The sequence below is a fragment of the Vanacampus margaritifer genome, chromosome 18 (genome assembly GCF_051991255.1).
Source record: "Vanacampus margaritifer isolate UIUO_Vmar chromosome 18, RoL_Vmar_1.0, whole genome shotgun sequence".
In the NCBI taxonomy this organism is placed as follows: Eukaryota; Metazoa; Chordata; class Actinopteri; order Syngnathiformes; family Syngnathidae; genus Vanacampus; species Vanacampus margaritifer.
Window position 1 is genome coordinate 8,445,177 of NC_135449.1, and position 12,538 is coordinate 8,457,714.

General features: G+C 41.8%; 1 protein-coding gene across 50 annotated transcripts in view; it reads right to left on the minus strand.

Moving 5' to 3' along the window:
- The window catches only part of LOC144037977 (ankyrin-3-like), an 88,964-nt gene that overhangs the window by 55,914 nt on the left and 20,512 nt on the right, over positions 1 to 12,538 (minus strand). For 48 of the 50 annotated variants that reach the window (XM_077549921.1, XM_077549942.1, XM_077549944.1 and 45 more), the window contains 3 exons: positions 1,327 to 1,428; positions 1,053 to 1,151; positions 875 to 973 (listed from right to left, as the gene is read on the minus strand). In XM_077549921.1, the coding sequence (XP_077406047.1) occupies positions 875 to 973; positions 1,053 to 1,151; positions 1,327 to 1,428 (300 nt within the window). Of the gene's footprint in view, positions 1 to 874; positions 974 to 1,052; positions 1,152 to 1,326; positions 1,429 to 3,464; positions 3,560 to 4,270; positions 4,514 to 12,538 lie in introns of those variants that run through there. The other 2 variants (XM_077549924.1, XM_077549922.1) reach the window with 2 other exon arrangements.

The window sequence follows — 12,538 nt, forward strand, 5'->3', positions numbered from 1 at the left end:
GTTTTGAACCACTCAATCATAAAATAGCGCTGTGGCATATCATCCTTGTCGCAAACACTCCCCATACGCATACTTGTCTGTCACCTCTGTACATAGCTCACACCTGATAACAAAAGTGCGTGCATGTGCGTGGACGTGCATGTGTATGCACGCTCCTCCGAGACAAATCTCCATATCTGCAGATATCCACGAAAAAGTCAGTACTTTAAGCTTTATAAAAGCCACAGCTCCTCCACCGCAACAATGACGCTGTCAACCGAGGATTGAGCGGCCACACTTTTAAATTGCCAATGAATAAAAAATAAATCAAATAAATCAATGAGTATTAATTTTAATTCCCTAGTTTTAGGGGTGTTCACTACTATACAACACTACATGTACATGTTTTTTTTAAGGAATTATTTAATTTGTTACTTTAACTATAATAGTAATGCATCAGAATTAATTGTAATTGTAACTGACTATTTTAAATATAACATGAATTAAGGATCATGTAATATAATAAGACTCTTTATTTTTTAGTGCATTTTTACTTTTAATTTTTTTTTTTTTTTATTAAGAGTGCTTTTTACAAATAAAAACCAAAACATAAAAATCAAGAGTCCTGTTGTATTTGTTGCATTAAATTATTAAACCTTTTTTTTTTTTTTTTAATATTTTCACCCAAAACTGGTTATTATTAAATATTAATTTATCTTCATTCCTTTTTTTGTTTTTCTTTATCCAATTAAAATAATGGGTTAATGAAATAAAATATATTGGTAATTATGTACGGCATATTTAATGTATTTGATTAATTGCTTCATTCATTATAATAAAATCAATTCTAAGTAACAAAATAAAAACATATGAACAAGCTGCTTTACTGCTTTACCTGTGACTGTGCGTTGATGTTAGCGTTGTGCGTGACCAACTCCTTCACCACTTCCATCTGGCCAGCCAGAGACGCGATGTGCAGCGCCGTGTTGCCTTTCTGTGCCCCCAAAAAAAACAATGTTTTGAAATATGCGTGCACGTTTCCCACAGATGCTCTGTGTGTTTATGTGACGGACCTTGGTGGCGGCGTCCACGTTGGCGCCTTGCTGAAGGAGCTCGGCCACCACCTCCACATGGCCCTCCTTGGAGGCCAAGTGCAGCGCGTTGAGGCCATTCTGTTGACACACACAAACTATTTAGAATTTTGCTGATTTGGGACATCCTAACTTGGCTAACCTAATAACATAATAAAAAAATTTTGGAACTAGTTGCTAAGGACGTAGGTCGGAATGGGCAACAGGACCACACTCAAAATTTAAAAAGGGACATAGTGAGTTTTAAAAAATGTACCTGATTACAAATGTTGATGTCCACGCCATTTTTCAAGTAGTCCAACGCCTTCTCCAAGTTGCCGGCGCGAGCTGCTCGTAAATAACAAGCATTCACGTCCGTCTACAAAAAAATGAAATAAAAAATAAGTATTACACACCAAAATGGCAAAAAAAAAAAACAACAACAACAAAGTTTGTGTTTCCTGTTTATAAATTAGTTGCGAAGGAATAATTCATAGTGTTTTGCTTTTTCAACTAGGGTTGAAAAAAATAATAATAATAAAAAAAAAAGATTTTCGTTAAAAATAAAAAAAAAGGAAAAAAAGAGCAATTTCAAGCCATATTGCCCTGCCCCACATTTTACTTCTAACAGTGTTAACTTCTATTTGCACAATTAAAAACGCAAACACTCAAAAAGGTGACTCTGGACGACAACACGAACATGACCCGCTTGACTTCTTCATGCCATCCAGGAGGCTTCCGATGAAACTTGAGATGTGCCAAGAATGCAACCTTGGCTCTTTTGACACACATTCCAGTGGGACATGTGCCAGCAAACAAGCATCACAAACAGATTTACACGCCACAAATGTTCAAACCTTATCTTGAAAAAAGACACACAGGAAGTCTGCCATGTTGCTTTGAAGCAGCCATTTTAAGTTCACAAACAAGCAATTTTGTTTCATTGCTACTACATTTGAACTGGGAGGAAACTCAAATAAGTCAACTTCACAGCTGACCAAACATTTCAATTAGTAACATGAAATTTGGTCCGTATGTCTATCATGAAAAAGTCACAAGAAACTATGCCTTAAAACAACCACCATTTTGATTTAAAGCGGCCATTTTAGTATCCATTTGGTTTCCATTTCCATTGGGCCATTCAAATTGTTTGAAAATGGATCCACCCAAAACATGAAATTTGGTAAGCATGTTAATCATGAGTAGACCCACAAAAAAAAAGTCTCAGGAAGCCATGCCTAAAACAACACAGAAAATCTGTCTGGGTTTGAAGTTGCTATTTTGAGTAGTGATAGACTGATAGACTGTTTTTTTCAAAGCTGATACAATACCTATTATTCGTAGTCAAGGAGACTGATAACCGATATTTTAAGCCGATATTCATTTGCAGTAAAAGAGAAAATATTAGCGTCAAAATAAAAAATCTTTTAATTTTAAACATACAAAGGATTGCTGGCTTTGTTTAATAATTATATCAACAATTGCAGGGAGCTTCCAGGGTCATCAGCATTAAGATAAATTAAAAATTAAGCAAGTAAATAGTAAATTCCAAAATTTCAACATAATTTCTTTTTTTTTATTTTTATAAAAAGTGTAGGGTGTTACCAGCGTCATAATAATTTTATGAAGTGAAAATTTAAACAAATCCATTAATGAAAAGTTCCCTGTATCTCATTGAGCGACAAATTGCATGCGAGTGTAGCTAATTTGGGGTTTCCGTCACCGTCCGTAAAAGGTTTTAAAAGATCTTCGCAAACAGTGAAAATGTGTCTCTTTGTGACAAGTTGTGAACGTCTTACAAATGCTGATGAAAAAACTAAATTCGCTACGTTCGCAAACATTCACCGCTCAGTGAGATGCTAGCTTTATCGGCCTTCAGGTTCGTAAAAAGCAGGATGCCGATATTTGTCAAAAAGCCAAATATCAGCACCGATAATTGACCTGGCCGATTAGCGGTCTATCCCCAATTTTAAGGTAATTTCCATCAAGACAAACTTGTGCTATAGATTTTTTCCATTTCTACCAATGACCACACTTGAATGGCAGATTCCAGACAGATGAGCGACACAAAATTACAAACCATTCACCTTTTCATCATTGCCTGTGTGTTAAGCATAGCAGCAAAGTTTGCAGTTTTTCTTCATAACCTTCATTAATCCACGCGACTCTTCCGGTTCCAAGGTCAGATGTTTACCACCATGTGCTTCAGCATGCATCCAAAACCAAACACATCATCCTCATCACCAGGATGAAGGATGTACGCAGGTTCAAGGCTGCAGTGAGGCAGCACCGGCGCATCACCGCAGAGCACCGCGACCCCCACAAAACGACCCCAAATAAACCTCCCGGGCCTTAAAACGCCTGGTCTCCTCTCGGGGGGAGTCCAGGTGCTCCCACCCCAAGATGAAGGCTTACCGCGGGACAGTCGGCCGCCTCCTCCACGGCCATGTTGAGCCTCAGCCTGCGGCAGAGAGTGTGAAACCTGAGCGCTGGTTGCTAGCTAGCGCTACACTGACTGACTGACTGAGGAGGGAGAGAGAGAGAGAGTGGTCGAGCGAGATAGGGGCATTATGTTAACGCTAAAAATACCTGGCATGCAGTGAGAAAGTCCAGAGCATGGTGGGGTTTGGGGGGGGGGGGGTTGTCCTAGGGGGGTTAGACAGAAGAGTTCCGATGCTAATCTCAACTAGTGATATAAAACAGCGCACGTGTGTGTCTGTGTTTTTGTAATGCTTGGATTTACATCCATTAATTTTCAATGACGCTGATCCTCATTAGGGTCAGCTACCCCAGCTGACATTCTGGGTACACCCTGGACCACAACTATTTTTTTTTTTTCAAAAATGAGACTAGTGACTTTTCAGTAATCGCAAACAAACTGACAAATGAGTGAAATTATTTTCACTCTGTTTTCCATATGGCAAAAACTGACGCTAGTGGATTTGCAATCAGAGATCCATTTATACATAACATAATACAAAAGTTTGATTGCAGTTATTTGCTTCCAAGCCCAAATATTTTGCCAAGTTTGCCTTTCCTCACCTGCACAACTACCTGAGAAAAAAACGTACTACTTTTTTTTTTTTTTTTTTTCACCCGAAATAATGGTTTCATATCAGAGCTGAAAACCTTGAACAAACAAAGTGTGATTCTTCCAAATTTTGGGACATGTCCACGTTAAAGCAGCAGCACATAAAAAAACGGCGTCCATCATGACTCACCATATCTGGAGCAGACATCTGCTGCCTCCACACGCTTTGGTGAGCACTGCCACAACCAAAATCACCGCCAACAAAGCGCGCGATACTGTCGGGTAGGCAAAAAGCTGGACGGGGCCACGTAAAGGCCCCATCATGTTTGGTAGAGAAGAAGAAAAAATGTGGCGCTTGGCTCACCTTACTCTCGCAGTTCAAAATAGCGCAGACAGACACAACCACACAAAGGCACCAGACGAGGCTTTGAGGGCAAAGAGATTAGTGGGATTTATAAGGTTCCTTCAGGTATTAAAGTAGCAAAACACTTTCTAGGAGACAAACGCGTTAGCTTAGCATTCAACCATTACTCCAGTGAAGGTGTTAAGCTAGCATGTTCATTCAGGAGTTAGCTTAGCATTACAGCGTTTCGGTGAACCTGTGGACAAATTCGGGAAAGAAAAAGTTTGAACTCATTCACTGCCATAAATTCTTTTTATTTTAAAAATTCGGGTTGTCAGGCGATTAAAATGTTTAACTGTAATTAATCGCATGACTACACTAATTAACTCACAATTAAACATTTTATATATGTTCTAAATGTACAATATAAAAAAAAATAGGTTCTCATACTCTTAACAAAAGTGGAAAAAAATGTTAAACAAATAGAAATAGTTTAAATTAATTTTTGACGTTTATAGTGGTCAATGGCAGTGAATGGATTTAAAAAAAGAAAGAAAAGATTATTTAAAAATTCAGGGAGTCAGGCGATTAAATTTTTTTAATTGTAATTAATTGGTTTTTATACTCTTGTTAACAAAAGTGGAAAAAATGTTAAACTAATAGAAATAGAATTTTTGACGTTTAAAGCCGTCAATGGCAGTGAATGAGTTAAGGAGCTAGCAGTTGCTTAGCCTTTAGCTAACACTTCAGTGTAGGTGCTAGGACTGCTTAATTATTGAAAGGAGCATGCTATTGGTTAGTGAGTGAGCTTTAGCATTCCGCCGCCACTACAAGGTGATAGCCTGTCCTTTCAGGAATTAAAAATTTTGCTCTACCCGACTAAGGACAACAAACTTATATCTGATAGGAACATCCTGTGGTCTGAGGTGTGTTAAAAGTTGTCCTGATAATAGGGTCCGAAATGGGGTGGGGACAACAATAATAATTTAATACCAGACGACATGTTCAATATTAATAACCAAAATGAGATGAGCCCTGTCTAAGGAACAACAAAGCGACTGTAAATAAAAACAAACATGTCCAACCTAATGTTGTTTTTTCTATTGTTGGGTCTGATATTACAGATCCCCTTAGTTACTGACCGTGCACCAAGGAAAAAGGAGGCAGAAGCTGTTGCTTTGTTTTATTGCAACCGCGGCTGGGAGAGGAGAGGAGGCGCGAGACCTTAACTCACGCTCGGCTCCTTCCGACTCTCTCCTGTCCTCCCCCGGCCACCTCGTCGCTTTTATTACAGTTAAGTTTCAGTTTCGTTTCATACGTCATGGAAAAATACAAAACATTAGAGAAAGTTGAGCGGCGCCTCTAAACGACAGTTGATAATATAAAAACACAAAAATATATACAGGATATTCTTTAAAATACACATAATGTTAAGACTACTGTTTTAAGCAACTTCACATTCCCTCCTGTTGTGGATTTAAAAGGATATCGGTAAATACTAAAACAATTAAGTTTTCTCAGTATTACTTCATTAATAGATTCACAACATTTGAACCATTCTCAGGAAATGGCGAAAACCCTTAACTTAAAGGGAAAAATTCCATAACTCCCCCACCGCACGGTGACGAGAACCTCTTGGTCTGAGAATGGAACTGGATTTGAAGTTAGGAAAACACAATAAGATGAGGGTCACACTTTTGTGTCGGTCTCCACAGTGTCAACATAATCCTCTACGCGTAGTAAGTTATATTGATACATCTGGGCCACGAACATACGGGCGACTAATCTCTTAGACATTGGGACAATACAGCAGGAACAAATAACACATAATAAGATAAACATTATAATGATCAAAGTCCAAACAATGTCTGAAAAAGGGTCATCTTCTCCTTTGTTCTTCTTCTTTTTGACAAGAATCAGGGGGTAATCCCTTATCTGAGTTCGGTGACCTTTTTGCAGTGACTCTGGTGGATCCACGTCTCTCTCTCAGCGATTTTGAGAGCGGTGGGTGTGGTCAGGAGAACAACGAATGGGCCGTCCCAGCGTGGGCTCGACCATGTTTTCCTTTTTATCACCTTCACCAACACCAGGTCACCCGGGGTCACCGTTTCCTGTGCAGGAGGAAGAGAAGTAGAGGGCAGATCATTTGCTCTTGACACAGTCCGTTCTTTAAACAAGTCACATAACCATTTAGTCAGTGGATCTGCCTCTCCTCTTTTGTCTGACCATGGCTGATTTTCCCATAAGGGGAGCACAAAGGGTCTGCCTGTTACTGCCTCAAAGGGCGTGATCCCTTGTGGGTTTGGCGTTATTCTCATGTAAGTTTTTACTAGAGATAAACACTCAGGCCATGGTTTTTTGGTTTCTTCCATGGTCTTTTTGAGTCTTAGTTTAATAGTACCGTTGGTCCGTTCGACTAAGCCTGCGCTCTGTGGGTGATATGCACAATGATTTTTTAGGGTGATCCCTAAGTGAACGGCCATATTGTCAACGATGGTATTTACAAAATGGCTACCGTTATCACTCCACAAGACTCGTGGAATGCCATGTTCTGGTATTATGTGTTTACAAATAGCTTTAGCTACTGTGAGGGCGTTTGGATGTTTTGAAGGAACAAGTTCAACCCATTTAGTTAGTGAGTCTACTAACACTAAACAGTACTTGTGCTGACCACTTTTGTGTAGTTCAATAAAGTCCATGTGTAAAACTTCAAATGGGTAGGAGCCCACTGGGCATTTCCCTCTCTGTGGTCTTAAGTTTCCCTGAGCATTGTGACGACAACACACCATACATGACCTACAAAAAGTTTTAAAATAGGTTTGTAAGCCCTGTGGTATTGTCATTGTCTGTTCTACCATAGATACCATCCCTCCTGTTGAGACATGGGACTTGCCATGACTCAATGTGGCTACTGCGTGGAACAGACTGCGGGGGATGACTGGTCGGTCTTCTTTGTGGTAGAGGCCTTCTGGGGTGAGTTCAATGTTCATCATTTTCCATAGTGTTTTTTCTTTGTCTGGAGCGTTGTTTTGCATGTCAATTAGTACTTGTTTTGGAATGTTGTTGTGTTTTTGTGTTTCTTTGTGGTTGGCGAGCATGACGATCTTTGTTTTGTCTTGGCCTGCTTGCTTGGCTGCCAAATCTGCTTTTGCATTTCCTACAGAAACGGCGTCTTTTGCTGAGGTGTGAGCTTTTCATTTGCATACTGCTATTTTGGAGGGTAGCAGTACAGCGGCCAAAAGGTCAGTGAGTAATTTGGCGTGTTGAACAGGTTTTCCTGTTGATGTTTTCATTCCTCGTCGAGCCCACATGGCGGCAAAGATGTGCAATGTCGAGTGGGCATATTGGCTGTCGGTCCAAATTGTTACTGCTTTGTCTTTGAATAATTTACATGCTTCTGTTAGCGCGATGAGTTCTGCTGCTTGTGCTGACAGATTTCCTATTAATCGTCCGCTCTTCAGTGTCTTTTGTTGTGTGACCACTGCATAGCCTGTGTTGGTGTTGCCTAGTTCATCTTTGCTTGAGGAACCATCTACAAACACTGCTTCTCCTTCTTGTAAGGGTGTGTCTAACAAATCTCTTCTTGGTTTGCAGATTTCCTCGGTGGCTTCTGTGCAACTGTGTGGTGTCCCATCTGTCTCCACTGGGAGGAGACTTGCAGGATTAAGAGTGCTGCATCTCTTGATGGTAAGATGGGGTTGGGACAACAGTACAGCTGTTAGGCCAAGATGTCTTGCTGGTGAGAGAAATGACATCTTTGTTTGAGTCAAAAGAACATCTACTGAGTGTGTTACTAGTAGAGTGGTGGGATGGAACAACACCAATTCGGCGGATGCTTGGACAGCCATTGCTGCGGCACACACTGCTTGGACACACTGGGGCAGGGCTCTGGCGACAGCATCAAGTTTCTTTGAGTAGTAGGCCACTGGTCGCATTTGTGTACCATGTTGTTGGAGTAGGACGGATGTCATGAATCCGTCTTTGCAGTCCACTGTTTGGGTAAACAGTTTCTTGTAGTCGGGTAGGCCCAAAGGGCCTGTGCTTGTGATGGTCTGTTTTATCTGATTGAACTTGTCATTAGCTATTTTCGTCCATGTGATGGGATCGGCCAGGGCGATGTCTTCTTGGTAAATTAAATCCACCAGTGGTTGCGTTATTTCGGCGAAGTCCAGAACCCATAGACGGCAAAAGTTCACTAGGCCTAGGAAGGCCATCATCTGTCTTTTGGTCTTTGGTTTGGGGGCATCAAGGATAGCTTGTTTCCGATCAGAGGTTAGTTTTCTTCCTTCTGCCGATATGATGTGACCTAAGAAAACTACTTCGGTCTGAGTCCACTGTAGTTTGGTCAGTGAGGCTTTGTTTCCTGTCTTTGCCAGGTGTTGACACAGTTTCACTGCTTCTTCTTGATTTTCTTCTTTGGTTGGACTGGCGATGAGAATGTCATCTACGTAAATCAAGATTTGAGTGGTTTCACTGTGTTCATGGAGGCTCAGACAGTTGTTGATTTCTTGAGAGAAAATGGTGGGGCTCTCTGCATAGCCTTGGGGTAGTCTCGTATAGGTGTACTTCTTTTGATTAAAGGTGAAACCAAACCAATGACGGGCAGACTCGTGCAATGGGATGGAAAAGAAGGCGTTGCTTAGATCAATTACTGTGAACCATTTCTGTTCTGGCTTCAGCGCATTGAGTAGAGTGTGGGGGTCGGGGACGCAGGGGGCTCTCTGTTTTACTGCCTGATTTACGGCTCTTAAGTCGTGGACCATTCGCCAGGTCGTGGTGTCTGCTTTCTTTACTGGAAAGATTGGAGTGTTGCAAGTTACCTTGGGGGCTTCTATGAGCACTCCAGCTTTTACCATGTTCATGATTACTGGTGTGATTCCTTCTTTGGCATCAGGTTTGAGTGGGTATTGATTGATTCGTGGGCGATAGTTTGTTCTTGGTTCAATTGTTACTTCTGTGGCTGTGGTCATTAGGCCCACATCGGTTTTTGACGCTGACCACAGCTGAGGTGGTATTTGATCCATGTCGTCTTTTAGTGCCAGGATCGTGGTTTCCTCCGGATGTCATGTACTTAGGTGGGTGCTGGGGACAAATGTTGTCACCCAGTTTAGTTTTTTCCTCCAGACCACGTTTCCTGATGACATGATGCGTTTAAATCTTCCATCTTGACATGGGGTCCACGGAAGTCGTTGTTCGGACCATGTTACATCTCTTATTTTTGATCCTATGTCCTTCCATCTCCAGCCTGTTGGTTTTGCCAGTGAAATGTGGAAGGGAATGCCAACGCCTTCATATGTGGTTAATGCATATATGTAATCTGGAAAGATTACTGTGGCTGCCATCCATCCTGCCTGTTCGTCCCAAATTAGGTCCTTTATTTGGGCCCGCATGGTTGTCAATCGGGACCATTGATCAAAGAAGTCTCTGTCCTCTTTGTTCGGGGCGAAGCGGATGGTGGAGTGAAGTGGGTACGTGGTTTGGGGCACCCAATTTGAATTTGGTAGGATTTGTTCTGGCATCTGTTGCAGATTGTTTGTTACTGATGTTGGACCTTTTTGGATCGGATCCAGACTGTAGAATGGGCGTGGTTTGTCTTTTCCTTCTAGTACTAACATCTGCATTGGTGTTTCTTGTCCTCTTTTTGTCACGACCATGCTGGAGCCTTCGACCATTAATACAAGGCTCATGGCTTTTATCAAATCTCGTCCGATGAGGTTTTCAGGACAACGAGGCACGTAAACGAAAGTTTGATCTCGGTATTCTGTTCCGTCTTCATCAATAATGGTCAGTGGTTCGGTAAAGTAATGGATGGCTGGTCTACCTCCCACTCCTATGACCATTATTGTGCTTTTTGACAATTTGACACCTGTTGGTAGATCAGTGATCACGGAGGATTGTGCTCCTGAATCCACAATGAATTTCAATGTTGTAGTAAATGGCCCTAAGCCTAGTTTTCTTACTGCTGGGTCAATAGAGGACATCTGGCTAAACAGGACTGTCAGGTCAAGCACCTCGACGATCGTTCTGGTGTCATCAGGGTTTTCATCACTTGACCTTTCCTGCTCGCGTCATTCGGTTGGATCCCAGTGGTCAGATTTTGGGGTCTCAATTTTTTGTTTGGAGCGGCAATCTCGGGCAAAGTGGCCGTACTTGCCACAATTGTAGCACACATCCTGTCTGGTGGCTGGTCGGCCTCTTCCTCTTCCGCGTCCACGTCCTCTACCCCGATTGGGTTGGTTTTGGTAGTAAATTGGTCCAGAAGGTGGAGGAGAGGCATGTTGAAAAAATGTGTGCATGGCATTGAAGACTGATGATTGCGCTTTTTGTCTTTTTAGGTCTTCAGCGTGTGAGGCCCAAGCTACGAGATCATTCACCGGGGCAGTTCTCCAGGTGTGGTAATGTTTCTTGATAAAATTGACTGTACCGTCCACTAGTCCATCCAGGAATGTTGCCCGCAGTAATGTTTGGTATGTGCTTTGTGCCTCAGTGCTTTCTTCGATGCCACCATGTAGTTTCAGTACGTCTTGGAGGCGGTCCACATATTTTTGTGCGCTTTCTTCAGGTTCTTGGCGGCATTGGCGGACTTTAGTTAAATCAGGTGGTTTCTTGAACACTGCGATGGCTCTTTCTAAAAGAGTATTTAGGGCGTTGTCTAGTTCTTGGCCTGGTTGGTAGACTTGGCCTCGTTGGTTGGCTGGAGCAAAGGCTCCTTGGAATCTTCCAACTCGATGTCCTGCGGTCAGACGTAGGACGCTTAGTAATTCATTGCCATTGAGGTGATAGGATCCATGTAGTTCTCTAATTGCAGCTGCCCATTTTTCAACGTTGTCTTCAATGGGAGGAACTGATGCGCATGCGGCTACTTTTTCTTCTTCGGTCCATGGGCGATAGAGCAGCAAGGTCTGTGGATGAGCAGGTTGACCAGGATTTGGCATTCCATAAGCTGGGTTGGCTACAGCTACCATGGGATATGCTGCCACCTGCTGAATGTCTGGGTATAATTTTGTTGTTGCAGCCAGGACGTCTGCTGTTGGTTTGTTTGATCTTGTACGGCTTCCAATAGGAGGGGAGGCTCCGTCCCCAAAACTCGTGGAGGTGGAATTTGGGGAGGAGGTAGACGGGGTAGGCGGTTCCCGCTGTTGGTTGACGTTTACTTCCTCTTCTGGATCATTTTGCTGTCGCACTTCAGCCGGTGCATTTCCGTTGTCTCTTCGTCTGGCGCCGGTTTCTTCCGTTGGTCTTATCTTCATCTGATACATTTTTCTTTCTGTCTTTTCCTTTTTTCTTTTCTCACTTTCCAAAATGCTTTCTGCCCTCATTTTACACTGTTTTATCTACACTTCAACAGCACGTAGTTGTGCTTCCAATTTTTCTACATTCTTTCCCTTTTTAATCTTCTTTGCTCTTTTCTCCACTAAACTTTTCTTAACTTCCTCTTTGTTCCTGACATCTCTCAAAGACGGGTTAAAATCATACTTGGTCACCCAGGATTCCAGATACTTGCACGCATTAGCGTCAAAGCTTGCAATAAATTTAACATCCTGGTGTTGTTCTATTTCTTTTCTCAATGACTGGCCCATTGTATGTATTCCCGAGCGGGCAGCAGTTACTCCCTTTTTTCCTTATCTCATAAACACGCACAAAGTACACACCCACACAAAAACACACGCACACAACCACACACACACAAAAACTCACACACAAACACACACACTTAGTCTTTTCTGTGGTGCACCACTTTCTAATTTAAAACCATGATTTGTGTTTTAGGCGATTAATTTTAATCGCAGTCAGTTCTGTTCTGACCTAATAAATCTTAGTTATATTGAACACAGATATTTTGGTAACCAATGAGTGGGGAGGTGTAAATTATTACGTATTTACGGCAACGTTTAATTTCCTCTACCCGGGCACCCGAAAACGACACTTTTTTTTAACAAGTTAAAAACTAGTTAATAAAAGTATTTTGGATCTCATCTAATAAAACCGTGATCCCTTTGATGCCCGGATCATATATACCATGGGTTTTTTTTCTCTTCTTCACGGGCCAACGCCCAAGCGCTTCTCTTTTACTCCCCACTTTTCTATTTTTCTCTTACTTCTTCAGTATATTTA